At 48.3% G+C, this 20,621-nt stretch overlaps 1 protein-coding gene across 4 annotated transcripts in view; it reads right to left on the bottom strand.

The window, feature by feature from the left end:
• ARFGAP3 (ADP ribosylation factor GTPase activating protein 3) overlaps nucleotides 1-20,183 on the bottom strand; it is a 29,562-nt gene extending 9,379 nt beyond the window's left edge. The window contains exons 1-11 of one of the 4 annotated variants that reach the window (XM_068170836.1): nucleotides 19,959-20,183; nucleotides 13,460-13,578; nucleotides 11,707-11,779; nucleotides 10,070-10,201; nucleotides 9,376-9,459; nucleotides 7,265-7,352; nucleotides 5,809-5,865; nucleotides 4,497-4,543; nucleotides 2,665-2,810; nucleotides 1,133-1,258; nucleotides 526-648 (exon numbers count right to left, since the gene is read on the bottom strand). In XM_068170836.1, the coding sequence (XP_068026937.1) occupies nucleotides 526-648; nucleotides 1,133-1,258; nucleotides 2,665-2,810; nucleotides 4,497-4,543; nucleotides 5,809-5,865; nucleotides 7,265-7,352; nucleotides 9,376-9,459; nucleotides 10,070-10,201; nucleotides 11,707-11,779; nucleotides 13,460-13,578; nucleotides 19,959-20,027 (1,064 nt within the window). In that variant the 5' untranslated portion in view covers nucleotides 20,028-20,183. The other 3 variants (XM_068170834.1, XM_068170838.1, XM_068170837.1) reach the window with 3 other exon arrangements.
• Nucleotides 20,184-20,621: the final 438 nt, after the last annotated feature.

Here is a 20,621-nt window from a genome sequence, read left to right as displayed (position 1 = left end):
GTTGGTCTCAATGATCTTAAAGGTTTTTTCCAACCAAAACAATTCTATGATTCTATGCTTTGTTAAAACAATGCCACAGAACACAGCTCTGGAGTCTTCATTTAAGAAGACAAACTGCAGAGAAGACACAGACAGAAAAGGAAAAATAGAGAAGCATGTTTGTTAGTTCTGGAGGTTCATTATCCTGAACTATTCCCCTCTGAATATCTGCACATATGAAAGATACTGGGAAAAGCCTCCCAACCACCACTACATAACCTGCAAGGAAACAACACTGTGATTCCTTTCCACCTCATAAAGAAGGCACAGCAATCTTTACAAGTTCTGTATGGATGTGTAATAACAAAGAAGGTATTTACTGAATTTATTTGATTCTGGTTCAAATATCCCCTGAAAATATGCTAAGTGTGCAGACATGTCCAATGGTCTTCCATGTTCACCTTAGGCTCCAAATACAGTGGGTATATTAGACTATGTAACTTGCACATACTGCCCCCCCTCAAAAGAAAAGCAAGCAGAGATTACCTTGAACTAGTGGAGAAATAGGAGTCTTCTATGTCATCAGTGTGCTTTTTCTTCAGCTTTGCAACTGCAGGGGTCTCCTGCTCTATGGTTTGCATATCTGCTGTAACTGAGTGGGAAATGCCACTGGAGGCAAGAAAAAAACAAGCATGTAAAGAGATGGCAAAGTTCATACCCTAAACCCAATAGAAATGAAAGCCCAATCCAGTTTCTGAAGGTTGCTGATAAAGCCCAAGCTACAAGAAGTACTCCTCTGAAGTAGTGACAGGGCACAATCCTGAACACAGATCATGTGAACAGCTGGAGAACACAACAGTGTGACTTCTTCAGTGCTCTGGCTTCCAAAAGATAGACTGCAGTTGGTACTGTTCCCTGAAAACATCCTGACTGCCTTCCTCACACGGAGGCAACTGCTGTATGGACATCCTACAATTCAGGTGAACACCCTTCTGGCAGTTCAGAAACTAAACCTACCAGAAGCAATCCTGCCCCTTCCCCCTGACACATACCAGCTTCTTGATCCGCTTTAGTTAGGAAAATGAGAAATGCACTAAACTGAGCCTCACAAAGCCAACAGTATTTCAAATGCAGTTTATAGACCTTCACATACCTTCTGCTGCTGCCAAACCCTATGCCAAGTCTCTCCAGTTCACTTTTCTTCTTACCAGACAGATTTAACTTGTCCTCTTTTGTTTTGATATCAAGATCTCTGTAGGCCAACCGTAAAGATGAGACCCTAGAAGAAAACATCCAATGAACAGACATTTGCCAAACCCTGCATTGAATGTCCCACCCAATAACATCAGGAGAAAATGAACAACAGACATTGCAGTGCTGTGTTTTGCATATTCTGTGTTTACTGAAAGCATTTCACAATGAATGGGATGCAATTCCAACTACAAGGATGGGAGAAAGCCAGCAGAGAATACTGTCGAGAGAGTACCTCAGTCTGTCTATGAGCAGGTAGTGTTCCTCAAAACAAGTGTGAAACATGCTACTGCTAAAGTTCAGGGCACACTTTTGCATCATTGTTAAGTCAACCTGAAAGAGCCTTTTTCTAGTTCTAATTCTATGTTATATCAAATGATAGTAAAATTATCCAGCTCTGACATGCTACAGTACTGTGCACCTCTCCGGTGAGGACAGACTGAGGGAGTTGGGGCTGTTCAATCCGGAGAGGAGAGGGCTCCCAGGTGACCTCATTGTGGCCTTCCAGTATCTGAAGGGGGCTACAGTGATAGGACTAGGGGGAATGGAATGAAGCTGGAGGTGGGGAGATTCAGGCTGGAGGTGAGGAGGAAGTTCTTCCCCATGACAGTGGTGAAGCCCTGGAATGGGTTGTGCAGGGAGGTGGTTGGGGCCCTGTCCCTGGAGGTGTTTAAGCCCAGGCTGGATGAGGCTCTGGCCAGGCTGATCTAGTGTGGGGTGTCCCTGCCCATGGCAGGGGGGTTGGAACTGAATGATCCTTGTGGTCCCTTCCAACCCTGACTGATTCTATGATACTATGATACCAAAACCATGTAGCACAGAAGTGCAGTGGAAGGAATGGGGAACAGCACACTCTGACCTTTAGGGATGAGTATTTTATGATTGAGATGGACTAACAGATTCAAGACCTCAGACAAAAATATTCAGAGGATTTTGGTGAAAATGAAGGCAGTTCCACTGCAAAACAGCTGAAACTTAATCAGGTAATTCTAGCTATCCTTAAACTACCTCCTGGCCTTTGTGCTAACAACCACCATACAACTGTGTGTTTGTATGCCCCCCTTGCCCTCAGGAGGACTGTTTTTAGAGAGTGTTCATTCCAGCAAGCCAAAACAAACTGGATAACTAGTGTGGGGTAAAGAGGCAAGCATCTTCTGGGGTAGTGTCTCAATTTAGCACACTTGAGGTTTCTGTCATGTTTTATTCATATGTAGCAGTGTTAAATAACACTGAGGTTACTGCTACAGAGCATATACACTCGATTGCAAAACACTAGGGCAAGGGGCAACTGCTGCTTGGCCCAGCCTTGGCCCAGCTCATCCACATTTTTCTCTTGATTCAAAGACTGTCAGTATTTGAAATGCTGACAGCTACATAGTTAGCATGAAATTAGACTTCAACTGGTTTACTGTTGCACATATAAATCATACTTACAGCGGCTCCTCCTTCTCATTCTTCTTACTTCTGTGAAGATCCTCTTGTTCCTTCATTTTATCGACTGCTTGTGCTTGCTTTTCAATCTCGTTGAAGCTTTGGCCACTCACTTTCTGTGCCCCCAAGCCACCTTTCTTCGCACCAAGCTTGATTGATTGAAAAAACAAACACAAAAGCCCCAGTGTTACAATGGAGACAATCACCTCCACTGACTTCAGGGCCAACTGTGAAAGCAGATGCTAAACTCTCTGCAGGAGTACATGCAAACAAGGAAGAAAACCTGGAGCAGAGGAAATATTCTTTCCTATTTTGCCCTTCTACAGGCTTTTTCTATTAACTCTTCCAAATTTAGTTAGCTCTGCAGTCAAGCATCACAGGGTCATGAAACCACCATCATTTTAATTGTTCAGAGGTGGACATGTTCAAACCAATATCATACAGAGCACAACTTCAGTTTCTCTAATAAGGATTTTGCTGCATAGGAATAACATGATAAAATTTGTCACAATGGAAGCATTTGGTGTTAACTCATTTAATTCACAATTCAGAACAGAATAGAATAGACCAGACCAGGTTGGAAAAGCCCTTCAAGATCATCATATCCAACCTATCATCCAACACCACCTAATCAACTAACCCATGGCACCAAGCACCCCATCCAGTCTCCTCCTGAACACCTCCAGTGATGGTGACTCCACCACCTCCCCAGGCAGCCCATTCCAATGGGCAATCACTCTCTCTGTGTAGAACTTCCTCCTAACCTCCAGCCTGAACCTCCCCTGGTGCAGCCTGAGACTGTGTCCTCTTGCTCTGGTGCTGATTGCCTGGGAGAAGAGACCAACCTCTGCCTGTCTACAACCTCCCTTCAGGTAGTTGTAGAGAGCAATGAGGTCTCCCCTGAGCCTCCTCCTCTCCAGGCTAAACAACCCCAGCTCCCTCAGCCTCTCCTCACAGGGCTGTGCTCAAGGCCTCTCCCCAGCCTTGTTGCCCTTCTCTGGACACCTTCAAGTGTCTCAATGTCCTTCTTAAACTGAGATCAGATGGCTAAGAAAGTGCTCAGACCCCATCTAGAAAGACATCTGTAAACTACCTTGAATCTTGAATTCTGCTGCAAGTTACTTATAAATCCAACCAAACACCAACCACTGCTGTGTGGTATGAGAACTGCTTCAGAAACACACAGCTGGATGCCTCATGCTCAACTTACATTCACCAAGTATGCCACACAGGCATATTTAGCCACTTGAAAGTGCAACTGAAACTCCCTGTTTTCAGGATTTGCTACAAAAGGATCTCACTGCCAACTAACTCAGGCAAAAGCCTAAATAAGACCTGCAACCCAGTATCAGCAGCAAGAGGAAAGGTTACTGGGCACCAGTGGAGTTCACTGAAGGATGGCTGCGAAAGGAATCGAACAGAAGCAGGATACAGACCTTGACATCAAGGTGTGCTTTGACGTTCTTATTTTACTCAATTCTAAAGAATTATGAGGTCCAGAGAGCACCCAGAAATGACACTGAGAGTTACACATGGGAGTCCAGTCTGTTCAGTGAGCTACATACATCACAACAGGCTTAGAATTTGTCTGAGGTCAGAAAAGAACCCACAGGTAATAGCAGTGACCTGTTGGACAGCTGCACCTTAACAATAACCATTTGCAAACAGACCACTGACTGTTTTGATACAGAAACCATTGTCAATTCCTTCTTAGTTTCACCAACTGTTACAAGTAGTTTAGTGCTAATTCACATGACACACTCCCATACTGCAATCTACACACTTCCACGGGTCTGCAGTACAGCATAAAGTAGAACTTACTGACACACACTTACCCCCTTCTTAGCTTGATGGGGCTTCTTTTTCATGAAGGTGGTATTCTCTGCAAAGATCAGAAGTGCATTATTTGACAGACAGTTTCATTAATTCCAGAACAGCAGAGAGAATTTCCACAACATCAGGCTCAAAACAGTTTCTGGAGGTTTTGTTAATGCCCTGGAGCAGTACAGTTTCTAAGCTAAGAGACTGAGATGCTAAACTGAGTTACATGAGCTCTGATGAGCTCTGAGTGTCTCCAAGAAAACATAGGAAACCTCTGATTGAGGATATGCAAATACAGACTGGGAATAAAATGACAGCTCAGCTTTCAGTTGCAGACACCTGTTAGTAAACAGAACAAGGATATAGGATTTGCTACTCTGAGTCAAGCTAGAGGTCCACTCAATCTTGCACCATTTCCAAGATGTTCCCAAGATACAAAGGCACTGCTTATGTTTAAACCATCAATGAAGCTGATACAACACACCTGTATCATCATAAACAAAAGGACAAGCATTATCAGACCAAGTGAATACAAAACCAGTGAGCACCAAACCATCCCAAAATACTGAGCTAGTCCCAGTCATTGGCCCTCCTGGCTGCCTGGGCACACTGCAGGCTCATGTTCAGCCTACCATCAACCAGCACCCCCAGGTCCCTCTCTGCCTGGCTGCTCTCCAGCCACTCTGACCCCAGCCTGTAGCACTGCATGGGGTTGTTGTGGCCAATGTGCAGCACCTGGCACTTGGATGTGTTCAATCTCCTGCCCTTGGCCTCTGCCCATCTGTCCAGCCTGTTGAGGTCCCTCTGCAGAGCCTCTCTACCCTCCAGCAGATCAACTCCTGCCCCCAGCTTGGTGTCATCTGCACATTTACTGCTGATGGACTCAATGCCCTCATCCAGATCATCAATGAGGATGTTAAAGAGCACAGGGCCCAGCACTGCTCCCTGGGGCACACCACTGGTGCCTGGATCACTGGATGTATCTTCTGCTATTGTATTTTCATCAAGTTGGTTTTTTTCCCCCCACTTACTTATAGCATATGGTATACTCTTTAGTGTTAAGTGAATGAAGATTCTGGGCACTGAGGACACTGTATTACATCAGGTCAGCTAAGGTAAGATAGATAAAACCAGAACAGCACTGACTCCTTAGGAGTAGTTTGACAGAAGTAGCTGCAACACACACTCAGGTGTTTCAGCTGTGTCACACACACTGTGATACTGAAGTGAGAATTCCACACCTCTTGGCAGTCACACATCCTCTGTACAAGTGGCTATTGAAGTACACTGCTGTGATTGCTACATTCTTCTGCTTACACTCATTACCTAATGCAGCTTTGGGTGATGTACTAAGGCAGTCGACACTCGGTCCGTGTTCCGGCCCTACAACAGAGTGAGAACAAGGGTAAGAGCATCACAAAGTGCTTCAGAGTGTTCAAAATGCCAAAGCACAACTCACTGCACTCAGGCTGCTGTCTGACATTTGTTATTTCTGTCACAGCTTGACCAGGCACTAAAAGAGCAGCAGGCACTCAAAGATTCATCTGAACTCTTCTGAATGAAATTTGAATTGGAATTTCTATTAAACATTATTGAAGGGAGCAGCAGTGCCACCCTCTCTGGCACCTCTGAAAGGCCCTTGCCAAAATTCCTGCACCATCAGCATGGTTAGCTTGTTATTGAAATGGGGTGAAAAGAGTTCAAAGCAAAGAGATAACAGAAAAATGCAGCTTATCATAGTATCAGTCAGGGGTGGAACGGACCACAAGGATCACCCAGTTCCAACCCCCCTGCCATGGGCAGGGACACCCCACACTAGATCAGCCTGGGCTTAAACACCTCCAGGGACAGGGCCCCAACCACCTCCCTGGACAACCCATTCCAGGGCTTCACCACTCTCCTGGGGAAGAACTTCCTCCTCACCTCCAGCCTGAATCTCTCCACCTCCAGCTTCATTCCATTCCCCCTACTCCTATCACTCCCTGAGATCCTGAGCAGTCCCTCCCCAGCCTTCCTGTAGCCCCCTTCAGATCCTGGAAGGCCACAATGAGGTCACCTGGGAGCCTTCTCTGCTCCAGACTGAACAGCCCCAACTCCTTCAGTCTGTCCTCACAGCAGAGCAGCTCCAGCCCTCTGATCATCCTCGTGGCCCTTCTCTGGACACCTTCCAGCACCTCCACATCCCTCTTGGAATAGGGGCTCCAGAACTGGAGGCAGTACTCCAGGTGGGGTCTCACCAGGGCTGAGTAGAGGGGGAGGATCACCTCCCTTGCCCTGCTGGCCACACTTCTCCTGATGCAGCCCAGGATCTGATTGGCTTTCTGGGCTGCAAGTGCACACTGAGAGCTCCTGGTGAGCTTCTCCTCCCCCAGCACCCCCAAGTCTCTCTCCTCAGGGCTGCTTTCCAGCCAGTCCCTGCCCAGCCTGGATTTGTGCCTGGGATTGCCTCGACCCAGATGCAGGACCCTGCCCTTGGTCTTGTTGAACCTCCTGAGGTTGGCTTGTGCCCACCTCTCCAGCCTGTCCAGGTCCCTCTGGATGGCCTCCCTTCCCTCCATCCTGTCTGCTGCACCACACAGCTTGGTGTCATCAGCAGACTTGCTGAGGGTGCACCCACAAAGATGTTGAATAAGACAGGTCCCAGGACTGATCCCTGAGGGACTCTGCTTGTCCCTGGCCTCCACTGGGACATGGAGCCATGGACAGCCACTCTTTGGGTGCGGCCATCAAGCCAGTTCCTTATCCATCTAGTGGCTTATTGTTAACAAAGAATCAGTTGTACCTTCATAGCACTCAGGAGTACTTTCTGAAGTCTTCTGCTGCAGAGAAATTGGCTCTGGCTCTGACAACACCCACTCTGTATTCTTCACCTTAAAAACAAGAAATGGTCACAAAATCAGAAGTGCACAGAACACAGAATACAATAAATACAAGCACTGAGCTCACAGACTGCCTAAGCACCGCTGGTTAGTCAAGATCAGATTCTTGTGATTATGGATTCTAGGTTTAAAACTGGTTTTCAACAGGCCTGGGGGCATAGACTTTGAAATGCACATCTGCAGGCATGCAGTAACACACAGATCTTCCCAGCTGGCAACATGCAAACACTCTTTCATTCTTTCAGAGATGCTGAAATGTATTTTTATAAGGCACTGAAATATTGTCTGCAGTAGAAGATCCTAAGATAAAAAAAATACATATCTGAATAAATCTATCTGAAGGCATGACCCAGGCCCAGCTGAAGGCATGACCCAGGCCAGGCTGAAGGCATGACCCAGGCCCAGCTGAAGGCATGACCCAGGCCCACCTGAAGGCATGACCCAGGCCCACCTGAAGGCATGACCCAGGCTGAATTTACCTTTAAAATGTACCCATTTTGAAAGCTCACAACTACAAGAGTCACATTTTGAGATGTGACAACTGAGTAACCAAAGTGGGACAAAAAGGGAATTACAGTGGGTTTTTCAGCCTTAAGCACCTCATACACATTAGGAAGCCACTTAAATGGAATTGGAATGGGCTGCCCTGGGAGGTGGTGGAGTCACCATCACTGGAGGTGTTCAGGAGGAGACTTGATGCTTGGTGCCATGGGTTAGTTGATGAGGTGGTGTTGGATGATAGGTTGGACACGATGATCTTGAAGGTCTCTTCCAACCTGCTCTATTCTATTCTATTGTAGTTCCAATTGTGTTCTTTGTGCAGATGCACATATAAGCAACTGGCACAGGATTTTATTGCTGGATGCTAATACACATGCACAACCACACCATCATGACAGGGGAATTAATATGCATATGAACTAGTGGAGAGTTTCCACAACAAGGCTGATCTGATAAACTCAAGCTCTTGTCTTTTTTTCTCTGTCCCAAAGCATGCCTCATGTTTTAGGTGTTCACAGATTGCAACTACTGTAGTACAAAGCAGTCATAGCAGAACAGTTAATATTGTTGCAGGATTTAGGAATAGTAGGTGTGGTAATAACTTAACTGCTCTGAGCTGAAGACAGCAACTACTAAAGTGGTTTTCCCTGGTATTTTTCAAGCACCAGATGCAAGAGTAGCTCCAAAACATTGATCTGTGACATCCAGTTGATCCATTGATCCAGTATCTGCAGGGGGCTACAAAAAGGCTGGGGAGGGACTGCTCAGGATCTCAGGGAGTGACAGGACTAGGGGGAATGGAATGAAGCTGGAGGTGGGGAGATTCAGGCTGGAGGTGAGGAGGAAGTTCTTCCCCATGACAGTGGTGAAGCCCTGGAATGGGTTGTCCAGGGAGGTGGTTGAGGCCCTGTCCCTGGAGGTGTTTAAGCCCAGGCTGGATGAGGCTCTGGCCAGGCTGATCTAGTGTGGGGTGTCCCTGCCCATGGCAGGGGGGTTGGAACTGGATGATCCTTGTGGTCCCTTCCAACCCTGACTGATACTATGATAAACCCCATAAGGAGATAGGATCAAATAAACAAAACCCCAAAGTAGTAGACCGCTTCAGGAAGTTACTTTAACACATTCTAAGAGGATGTAAGTATTTTGGAGGAAGAAATAAAGGCTTCTGCTCATCAAATGTCTCAAAACTGTTAAACTTTCCTGATTAAACCCCAAAATTGCCACATAGTTTTAACCAGAGCACTCTCAAGCAAGGGTTCATCAGTCCCAGTGCAACTGAATGGCTGCAAAAAATGAACACACAGTTTCATTTCACCTTTAGCTGCTATTTGTGTCAGTCTAAATTGGCACCTCAGAAAGTGGGTCATACCCTGGCAGAGTTTTGGGGCCCACAAAAGGAAAAGCAGACCGATGTTAACTCACTGGCCCACCCTTTCTAGACAAGGTTTTCTTTCAGGGTTTCATATTCCTCACAGAGTTAACCTAACAAGAATTAGATGCAAGTAATCTGTACCTTGGGAGAAACATGAGATGCAAAGAAGTCTTCCTCTTTGCTTTGAGGTGATAACGGTGGCATTCCACACCCATCTGTCCATAGCTAGAATTGAGAGAGAGAGAGAATTTTACAGGACAACTGCATGATTTATTTCTTCTCAGGCACTGATTTTATAACTATTTGTATTGTTCAGGTTATGACTTTGGGGTTTTTTCCTAACAAATTTATTTGGTTGCAATTTTGCCTAACCACTTTATTTAGGTGGTGATGGATGATAGGTTGGACACGATGATCTTGAAGGTCTCTTCCAACCTGTTCTGGTCTGGTCTATTCTATCTGCACTCCAAGGACACTCATAAGCAAACCATTTTAGTTATGCCATAAAACTAACGTAATTTTGAAGCACACCTGCAACCAAAGATGCTTCCATTTTGAGGAATACCTCAAGTTTCTGCCTAGAACTCCTGTAAGTTCCTGCAAATGTTTTGAACAACCCAGAAAGGAAAGACCCACCTGGGCTCCATCTCAATACTCTTTTGCAACCAAAGAAAGGGCAGCTGAAAACAGTTTACTCCCCAGCTTACCTGTTCACCTCCATGTGCATCCTGAAGACAGTCTTTTGCATTACTAATTAGAAACCTCAAAGGACTCAAAAGGGAAAGAAGATAAAGCTTGTCAGAAACCTTAACAACACAGGGCATGCACTACTCACATCAGTACCATACTTTCTTGTTGCCTGTGTTGCCAGTGACTTAATCTTCTCCTTGTAAAGCTGGGCAACTCGGCTGTTGTACTTCGCATTGGTATCGGTGGTTGTGCAGCCGTGTTGATGGAAGAAGGCAGACTGTGAGGGGGCAAACAGATCATTTAGCATAACATGAGTAACATGCAGTGAAATCCTCTGCTCCTCTACCCAAGCCTGAGCTTTTAAATGATGAAATCGGTGTAGATCGCCAGAAAGAAGAAAACTCCTTTCTGGCAACCTCTTCATGTGTAAATAAAGCAACAGAAGTCACCACATACACTAGAGAGATGTTTCAAAAGCACAGACAACTGCAAGCTTGGCATCACATACACAGACTCCTAGTTCTGAAAAGGTAAGTGTAGAAAAGAGGTTAAACTGATTTGTCAGTATCACAGTATCAGTCAGGGTTGGAAAGGACCACAAGGATCACCTAGTTCCAACCCCCCTGCCATGGGCAGGGACACCCCACACTACATCAGGCTGGCCACAGCCTCAGCCAGCCTGGGCTTAAACACCTCCAGGGACAGGGCCTCGACCACCTCCCTGGACAACCCATTCCAGGGCTTCACCACTCTCATGGGGAAGAACTTCCTCCTCACCTCCAGCCTGAATCTCCCCACCTCCAGCTTCATTCCATTCCCCCTAGTCCTATCACTGCCTGACATCCTGAGCAGTCCCTCCCCAGCCTTCTTGTAGCCCCCTTCAGATACTGGAAGTTCTTCCCCATGAGAGTGGTGAAGCCCTGGAATGGGTTGTCCAGGGAGGTGGTTGGGGCCCTGTCCCTGGAGGTGTTTAAGCCCAGGCTGGATGAGGCTCTGGCCAGGCTGATCTAGTGTGGGGTGTCCCTGCCCATGGCAGGGGGGTTGGAACTAGATGATCCTTGTGGTCCTTTCCAACTCTGACTGATACTGTGATACTATGATCTTAGGGAAGCAATCTCAGCTAGTGGTAGTCAATCTTTGCAAAAACAAGGGAAAACCTCATTAGAAAAGAGATTAAGAGCAATACAGCAGTCAGTGTAACTTCACTTTACAAAACCACTGTGTAACAAACCTATGGGGAAGTACACAAAAACTGAACTGGAGAGTAGCAGCCAGTATGAACTGGCTCAAACCAAAGCACTGCTATCTCCTCCCTGACACTGCAGCCTGTCTTCAGCGTACTTCAGCTGCACCTCAAGCATAAATCAGATCTTGACTTCAGTGTGACTGACTCTGGCATGCCAGTTTCATTAGTGATGTAAGGAATGATCAGAGGGGGGTGCCCATAAGCTAGGTTTACAGGCTGCTGGCAAGCCATCTTCCAGCAGCTTTCCCTGTGAAATGAGACATGCATTGACAAGGAACCCGGCCTGGCCTTTCTGGTGATCTTCCTCCCCCAACAATGTGAGAAAAAACAAAACATCTGCAAGCTATACCAGGAGAGAAAAAGCTGCAAGAAGAATGAAATCAGCATTTGAATAAATATTAAAACAAGAAGAGGAAAAAAAAAGAGAGAGAAATGGACTGGAAAACTCAAATGTCCCCAGGATGTGAAGCAGTAAGGACAGACAATGACTTCCAGGCCTTCTGCCTCTTACAAAGCAAATACTTAGCAGTACATACAGCGTTGGCATTGCCTCCAACTTGCATGCATCTCAGCTGAAACCAAGACCAATTGGAATCCAGTTCTGTAGATCTAAACAGAGGGAAACATTTTTTATGATATCTCCAAAGCCACTGAAAATCTTTTTACCATTTTTTTCCTGTGTGTTTTTCTCTCACCCCCCTTTGTTTTGGTAAGGTGAAAAACATGCATCTACACAGAAAAATGAGCACAGAAATGGGCAACAGCACACAGGGGGCAAAAGGCATTAACAAAGCCATGGAGAACTGCCACAGCTTTTCTGTAAAAGCTTGAAAAAGCTGCATCCCCTGGCTGACAGGTCTTCCCTTTTAAAAAGCACCAATCAGATACATCCAGGGGAACTGGGTACAGTTCTGGGCTCCTCAGTTTAGGAAGGAGGTTGAGTTGCTGGAGTGTGTCCAGAGAAGGGCAATGAAGCAGGGGAGGGGCTTGGAACACCTCATTGCTCTCTACAACTACCTGAAGGGAGGTTGTAGACAGGCAGAGGTTGGTCTCTTCTCCCAGGCAGCCAGCACCAGAACAAGAGGACACAGTCTCAGGCTGCACCAGGGGAGGTTTAGTCTGGAGGTGAGGAGGAAGTTCTACACAGAGAGAGTGATTGCCCATTGGAATGGGCTGCCTGGGGAGGTGGTGGAGTCACCATCACTGGAGGTGTTCAGGGGGAGACTTGACAGGGTGCTTGGTGCCATGGGTTAGCTGATTAGGTGGTGTTGGATGATAGGTTGGGGACAATGATCTTGAAGGTCTCTTCCACCCTGGTTTATTCTATTCTATCCTATCCTATCCTATTTGAACTTTCTTACCAGCAGATAAAGTCACACACAAAGTGACTACCTGAATGTTGTGTCATAAGATAAAATTTGGGGCTCACTGACTAGGAGTAAAATGAAGACCATGATGATTAATGAGGTATTCTTCAGAGGCTCTTGCACACAGTGGTTGGATTTATGATCTTAAAGGTCTTCTCCAACTGAAGCCATCCTATGGTTCTATGGAAACGCAGCAGATGAATTTTGGCTGATGGGAAACAGCAGCTCTTATCTGCAATCCATTTTTGGCTGCATTGTTCTCACTTCAAACAGAATCTTGCATTTCAAATACCTAATTATTTATTACAACATAAAGGTCAGCAGCTAGGATCTCACCTGACACGTGTCGGGCTCAGGGTGCAGACTGTACTGCACCAGCTAAGGTAAGGCAAGCAGCTGCCAAAAGGGGGCAGCCACTTACACTACCGCAGTACTAGCACTGAGCTAACAGCATGAAGAACTGCTCCAAGGAGCTAAGATGGCAAAGTGCTGCTTAGCTGACTGAAATGGCTCTCTGGGGGTCAGATTATCTGTGTGACCACTATACTGTCACTCCACTGAAAAGAGTAAAGTAGTGTTTGCCTCAGTCTTGATTTGGAGGGACAACAAAACACCTCAAGATGCTTACTCCATTCTTCATGTTTATCATCTTTGATGTAGAAACAGACCTGCCACCAAGTACAGACTGCTAACACAACAAGGAGCTGGGGGGAAAGGTGCACAACACAAATGGGACTGAACCCTACCCTATGTGCCCAACCGCCAAGCAGCTATCAGATAAATCAAAGCCAATGCAAACATTAGCAAGATCTGATAGAGCAGCTGACAGGAGGAAGGGTTCTCCTTCCTGAGCTGGTACCTGAGCAAACAAGCAGAAGCCCTAAAGACACAATGTTTGCATAGGAACACACAGACTACTTACCGAATGAAACTGAGATGAACCCCCAGTGACCGATGCGTCCCTGAACAATCAATACAGAGAAAAACTCCATATGTTATGCTTGCCCAGCTAGGGTTCTTCGCTCCACAGTCAAAACACACCTTAAAGAGATACATACCTTAAAGATAAGTAAGGGGACTTGAGCATAACATCTTACAGTTGTATCACACAGTCATGCTAGCCCCCTTGCAGTGGCAAAGCTTGGTTAACTCATCCTTCTATTCATCGGTTCGCCGACAAGACAGCTTCACATTGTCCTCATTTTGTAAGGAGGAGTTATGCAACGCACCCACACTTGTGTGTCTTTGCCCTCATTAGACAGGACTAAGGGCCCTCCTTCCCAGTGCACACAGGGACCACAGGCTGAGAAAGCAGGGCAGAGAAAGCACACCAGCCCAGCTCAAGCACGTGCTTAACGCAGGACTTCTTGCACCACTGAAATATGAAAGGGTTTGAGAAAGATCTTCCCAAAGGCAGACTGTCTTCATGACACACCACTGAGTCTGCAGTTAGCATTTCCATGTGACTGCAGTTATCAGCAGGACTAATGACACTTTATCTGCTTTTCTATACAGGATCCTTGACCCTCAGAACAAACGTGAACTGCCTAGCCTACACTCCGCCAGACGTGGCTATCAGTACGATGCATCACGCCTGTACTGCTGCATCAACCTTTCAGCCACCTGTACTACAGACCAGGTAAAAGGAAGTATGCCCACAACTACTGCATGGGCAAACCCAAGAATCTCCTGGTCTCCCTGGTAGAAGCTCTATTCAGGAAGTCCCTAAAACAAGTGCAGGTGGAATTTAGGGAGGTGGAGACAAAATAACTCTTCACTTGTGCCATATTCTAAGATCACACAGCCTCAGCAGTCAGAACTCTTTTTCCTTCCTCCCCCCACCCCCCAGTTACCTCTATTCTTCAAAGCAGTTCCTTCAAAACCAACACCAGTCTCATCTGGCTATTTTCAGCCTTTTTCTGACAAGGTCAAAAGGAGGTTGGGGACAACAAAACAGGAGAAAAGTCTACTTAAACCCGAAGCTCAGGGAACAGCCCCAGTCTTGTTTCTAATGCCGGAGAGCAAAGCAGACTCAGTCCTAAATTTTGTGGGAATTCCCTGAGTCCAAATGGGAGAGGAGAATCTTGGGTATGAGCAGGTAGTTAAAAACCTCCTGTTCAAAGTTCAGTTATACACATCCCTGAAGACTCTCCTCCTGTCCCCTACACTTCTTACAAGCATTTCTGAAAGTCAGTTGCATCACCTTGGAAGGAAGCACACCACTCTATCTTCACTCCTGCAGGGCTCTCTATCAGCTATTCACCACACACCCATGCATGTGACTCATAGGCATAAAACCTGTAGCTTGTAGGGACGTGATGCAAGCAGGAATACCTAATTGCCTTGGGAAGGGGATGTAAAAACTGCCACTTCTGTTATGTTATGCAACAGGAACAGAAGCATGTCTGACTCTTAGACTCATTTTGCTTAGTTTGCTTAAAGTGCTTCCCACCATGCAAACTGTGAGAAGAATCAGACAAAACTCAAACCAGTTTCAGAGTGAACCTATGAAACTGCTCCCATTTCAAAACCAAAGTGTACTGGATGTGGCACTCGGTGCCATGGTTTAGTCATGAGGCCTGTGGTGACAGGTTGGACTAGAATAGAATAGACCAGGTTGGAAGAGACTTTCTAGATCATCGTGTCAAACCCATCGACCAATCCAACACCACCTAAACAACTAACCCATGGCACCAAGCACCCCATCAAGTCTCCTCCTGAACACCTCCAGGGATGGGGACTCCACCACCTCCCCAGGCAGCCCATTCCAATGGGCAATCACTCTCTGTGTAGAACTTCCTCCTCACCTCCAGCCTAAGCCTCCCCTGGCACAGCCTGAGACTGTGTCCTCTTGTTCTGGTGCTGGCTGCCTGGGAGAAGAGACCAACCTCTGCCTGTCTACAACCTCCCTTCAGGTAGTTGTAGAGAGCAATAAGGTCACCCCTGAGTCTCCTCCTCTCCAGGCTAAGCAACCCCAGCCCCTTCAGCAGGGGGGTTGGACCCGACGGTCCATTGAGGCCCCTTCCAACCTCTGATGTACTGTGATGATATACTACAGAAACACAACATGGCAAGGGTTGGGCAGGACTTCTGCAGACCATCTAGTTCAACACCACTACTAGAGCAGAATCACCTCAAGTAAATCACACAGGAACATGCCCAGGTGGGTCTGGAACGCCTCCAGAGATGGAGACTCCACAACCTCTCTGGGCAGCCTCTAATCAAAAGAGACTATAAAGCACAGGCTCACGAGGTGCAGGTCCTCAAGACAAGTACACTTCACAAACACTCAAACAGCATCAGGTAATTTAAGGACTATGAACAGTCTTACATACACAAAATACATCCTATTTAATAACTGCAACTTGTTTGTTAAGTCTTGACAGGCAGCTCTATGTTACTTAATATCTAAAGACACACTAAAGGGAAAAACCAAGCTTTCTCATGCTCTGAAAAGGAAACTACAATCAAATTACAGATTGATTCATTTCAAACATCATCCTAAACACACCATAATCCACAAACTAACCTGCACATATCTATTTAAATGTTAATTGCTTTCCTAAGCTCTGTTAAGAAACATTAGTTCTTTAGCTTAGCCTGGAGAGGAGGAGACTCAGGGGTGACCTTATCACTCTCTACAACTACCTGAAGGGAGGTTGTAGACAGGCAGAGGTTGGTCTCTTCTCCCAGGCACCCAGCACCAGAACAAGAGGACACAGTCTCAGGCTGCGCCAGGGGAGGTTCAGGTTTCATAGTTTCATAGTTTCATTCAGGGTTGGAAGGGACCACAAGGATCATCTAGTTCCAACCCCCCTGCCATGGGTAGGGACACCCCACACTAGATCAGGCTGGACAGAGCCTCATCCAGCCTGGTCTTAAACACCCCCAGGGACGGGGCCTCGACCACCTCCCTGGACAACCCATTCCAGGGTTTCACCACTCTCATGGTGAAGAACCTCCTCCTCACATCCAGCCTGAATCTCCCCACCTCCAGCTTCATTCCATTCCCCCTAGTCCTATCACTACCTGATATCCTGAGCAGTCCCTCCCCTGCCTTCCTGTAGCCCCCTTCAGATACTGGAAGGCGACAATTAGGTCTCCTCGGAGCCTTCTCTTCTCCAGACTGAACAGCCCCAACTCCTTCAGTCTGTCCTCATAGGAGAGGTGCTCCAGCCCTCTGCTCATCCTCCTGGCCCTTCTCTGGACACGTTCCAGCACCTCCACATCCCTCTTGTAATAGGGGCTCCAGAACTGGACACAGTACTCCAGGTGGGGTCTCACCAGGGCTGAGTAGAGGGGGAGGATCACCTCCCTCGACCTGCTGGCCACACTTCTGATGCAGCCCAGGATCTGATTGGCTTTCTGGGCTGCAAGTGCACACTGAGAGCTCATGTTGAGCTTTTTGTCCACCAGCACCCCCAAGTCTCTCTCCTCAGGGCTACCCTCCAGCCAGTCACTGCCCAGCCTGTATTTGTGCCTGGGATTGCCTCGACCCAGATGCAGGACCCTGCACTTGCTCTTATTGAACTTCATGAGGTTGGCTTGTGCCCACCTCTCCAGCCTGTCAAGGTCCCTCTGGATGGCCTCCCTTCCCTCCAGCTGTCTGCTGCACCACACAGCTTGGTGTCATCAGCAAACTTGCTGAGGGTGCACTCAATGCCACTGTCCATGGCACCCACAAAGATGTTGAACAAGACAGGTCCCAGGACTGATCCCTGAGGGACTCCGCTTGTCACTGGCCTCCACTGGGACATGGATGTTAGGATGTTAGGTTGGATGTTAGGAAGAAGTTCTACACAGAGAGAGTGATTGCCCATTGGAATGGGCTGCCTGTGGAGGTGGTGGAGTCGCCATCATTGGAGGTGTTCAGGAGGAGACTTGCTGGGGTGCTTGGTGCCATGGGTTAGCTGCTTGGGTGGGTTGGATTGGTTGATGGGTTGGACACGATGATCTTGAAGGTCTCTTCCAACCTGGTTTGGTTTATTCTAATAAAGTTTTAAACAGAATGGATCATTCAGAACAATAATGCTGTGTGATTCAGTATGCTGTTTGGTTACTCAGGTAACGTGGAGAGATGGATTTGCTGAAGCCTGAGGCCAAAAGCTGTAAGCTTTTCACCTGTGTACAAGTTCACTTGGACAGAAATTGTATCTCTTCAAGCAAGACAAAACCTCTAGAGCCAGCACAGACCAAAAGAGAAGGAGGATACAGGCATAAACAGCAGCTGCACCTAATGAAGGGAACAGTCTGCTGCCTGGAGACAGTGAGGGAACCCCATAAGGAGTCAGAATGTGTGAGAGGATCTCAGAGGAGAATCACCATTGGAGCAAAGAGTGCATGGAAGATTTGTGAAGGGTGGGTGAACAGTTTGTAAGGCTATAAACACCCAGGGAAGAGAAAGCAAAGGGTTGTTTGGGATCCCCCTCCTGAGGCACCATGCCTGAGCTGACCCTACTACTGGATCATTCTATTAGTTATCTGCTGAGCTCTGATGCACGAGACTCTGCTTTGGGAAGCTTGGGGAAGTGCTGAGTTTCTAACACCAGATGCCTTGCCTGGACTCTGCTGTTGACGTTTCCCACCCTCCTTCATTCATCTCTCTCTTTTTATGGGTCAGCAAAACTGGGGTTTCATTGCAGTGCTAATACAAGTTCTCTGCACCTGAACTGCTCCTTCTAAACCTGACACAATCTGAATGGCAGCACACACTGTGCCAGGAGTGCTTTGTTAACGTTGGCACTAAGTGTCTCTGCTGCACCTGACATGCCTGAGGGACAGACACGCCTGAGCAGACACAGGTACCATAACCACCTCACTAAGTTGAGCACACGAGTTCAGAATTGTTCAAGGCCCTCCATCCTCAGGTCTTCTATCCTCACCAGCTACAGGCAGCATCTTCTGATTCTCTCGTGCTCTCAACACAGAGAAACCCATCACACAGCCTTGCAGAAGTACTCAACCTCTTAGACACAGGGTGTGAATTTCAGGAAGCTGTAAAAAGCCTTTTCCCTGTCTCCCCCTTTGGAACCAGGGCCTTTCTTTGATAGGCTTTTTACCCCATCGTAAAGGCAAGTTTTAAGAATGCTTGTGCTAAAAATTAGTTGGTTCATCTTTGAGATCTGCTTCCTGAGAAACCAGACATGGCAATGGTCCACACAGTCCTAATGATTTGTGTTCATAGTAGTAGTATCATAGTAGTATCAGTCAGGGTTGGAAGGGACCACAAGCATCATCCAGTTCCAACCCCCCTGCCATGGGCAGGGACACCCCACACTACATTAGCCTGGCCAGAGCCTCAGCCAGCCTGGGCTGAAACACCTCCAGGGACAGGGCCCCAACCACCTCCCTGGACAACCCATTCCAGGGTTTCACCACTCTCATGGTGAAGAACCTCCTCCTCACATCCAGCCTGAATCTCCCCACCTCCAGCTTCATTCCATTCCCCCTAGTCCTATCACTCCCTGAGATCCTGAGCAGTCCCTCCCCAGCCTTCCTGTAGCCCCCTGCAGATACTGGCAATTCAAAGTGTGGAAGTTAGTTTTGGAACAAAGACTCACATATTCCCGGGAAAAAAAACCCAGTGTTGGCACTTCATAGTGCTAAGCCTAAGCTTCCTAGCATATGCTCTCAGATATGTCCACACTGGGTATCACAAAGCCAAGACAATGGAGTAGATGGCAGCGAAAAGCCGCACAGGAACACATCCGCCCACACATTTGCCATGCCACCCAGCAGTCCAAGGCACCTTTCCCAGCTGACAGCCAGCCACCGCACACCTCCAGACCGGAGGTACGGAAACAACAGCAGGACCTCACAACGCTCACGAATTACAGAGCCGCCACGGGGCTAATCCACAGCCATGAGAAAATATGACCCTTTATCGCCACAGAAGCAGCTGTGCCACAACAGGCTCTGCTGCCTCGAGGGAAACAAAACAAAAACGGGGGGGAGGGAGGCGGAGGAGAGGAAGATGGGGAAGGAAGGAAAAACAAAAGGAAAAGGAGGAAAAGGGAGTGAAGAGGGAAAATCGAATTCAGTACTCCACGTTGCCACGCAGAGTTCTGGGACTCGCTTTTTATGTCCAGCTGAGCCGAGCTGGCCGGTACCCGGGCGGAGCTGCGCTTCCCCCCGGAGGGCTTCCCCCCGCTCCCGCCAGCGGACAGCTCGCCGGCTCGGCCGGAGCTGCCAAGCGGATGGCGAGAAGGGATTCCCCGCTGCCGCTGCCCGGCCCTTCTCTCCCCACACAGAGCACCCCCGGGCGCCACAGCCAGACTGGGGGACACCCCAGGGCGTCGGGGGCTGGGCGGGGCGCGGTGCGGTCGCTCCTCTCCGCCCGCCCAGCCGGCAGTGCAACGTGTCACAGCGGCAGAGCGCAGCCGCGCCCCGCACCGCCCCGGGGCCCGGCCCGGCGGCCTTACCTTGTTGGTGGGGATGGAGCGGAGCCGCTTGAAGATGGCGGCGATGTCCTGCTTGCTGGGCTCGCACATGGCGGCAGGTGGGAGCGAAGCGGGAGCCCTGCGAAGAGAGGAGCGGAGCCGCCGCCCGCCCGCACGGTCAGGTGGCCGCGGGACGCTGCGCCCCGCCCGGCAGACGGCCACGAAGCCAGCCCGCCCCCGGCCCGGCTGGGCGCGGCTGCGGCCGCCGGCGTGGCGCGACGGGGAGACGCTGCCCCCGGCCGGGCACCGCCTCCGTTGCTCCGGAGACGAGCGGCTCCGGTGCGTCAGCGTTTCCCTTTGGGCACGCAACCGTCAAGGGGTGAGGGCGGGAGGCGAAACCACCACCGAGGACGCCTCTGATCGGGGAGCGTGAGGAGCCGGCGGAAAACCTGCGGAGGAACCCCAGCTCCCTTCTCGCGAAAGAAGAGACCACTGCAGCCTCTACATGCTCTTCACGAGCAACGTTAAAGCATGTCACCGTGCCTCTGAATAGACCTGATTCCACTCTTGGAGTCGAGTCTACTGCTCTCGCTAATATCCTTATTAATGACTGGTCAAAGGATTGAATCCTCTCTCACTCCATTCGCAGGTGACACTGGGATGGGAGGGAGTGGGGGATCTGCTTGAAGGTAGGCAAGCTCTGCA

The sequence above is a fragment of the Melanerpes formicivorus genome, unplaced genomic scaffold (genome assembly GCF_026170545.1).
Source record: "Melanerpes formicivorus ecotype bairdi unplaced genomic scaffold, bMelFor1.0.p_v2 SCAF_3, whole genome shotgun sequence".
NCBI lineage: Eukaryota > Metazoa > Chordata > Aves > Piciformes > Picidae > Melanerpes > Melanerpes formicivorus.
This window is presented reverse-complemented; position numbering and strand designations above follow the sequence as displayed.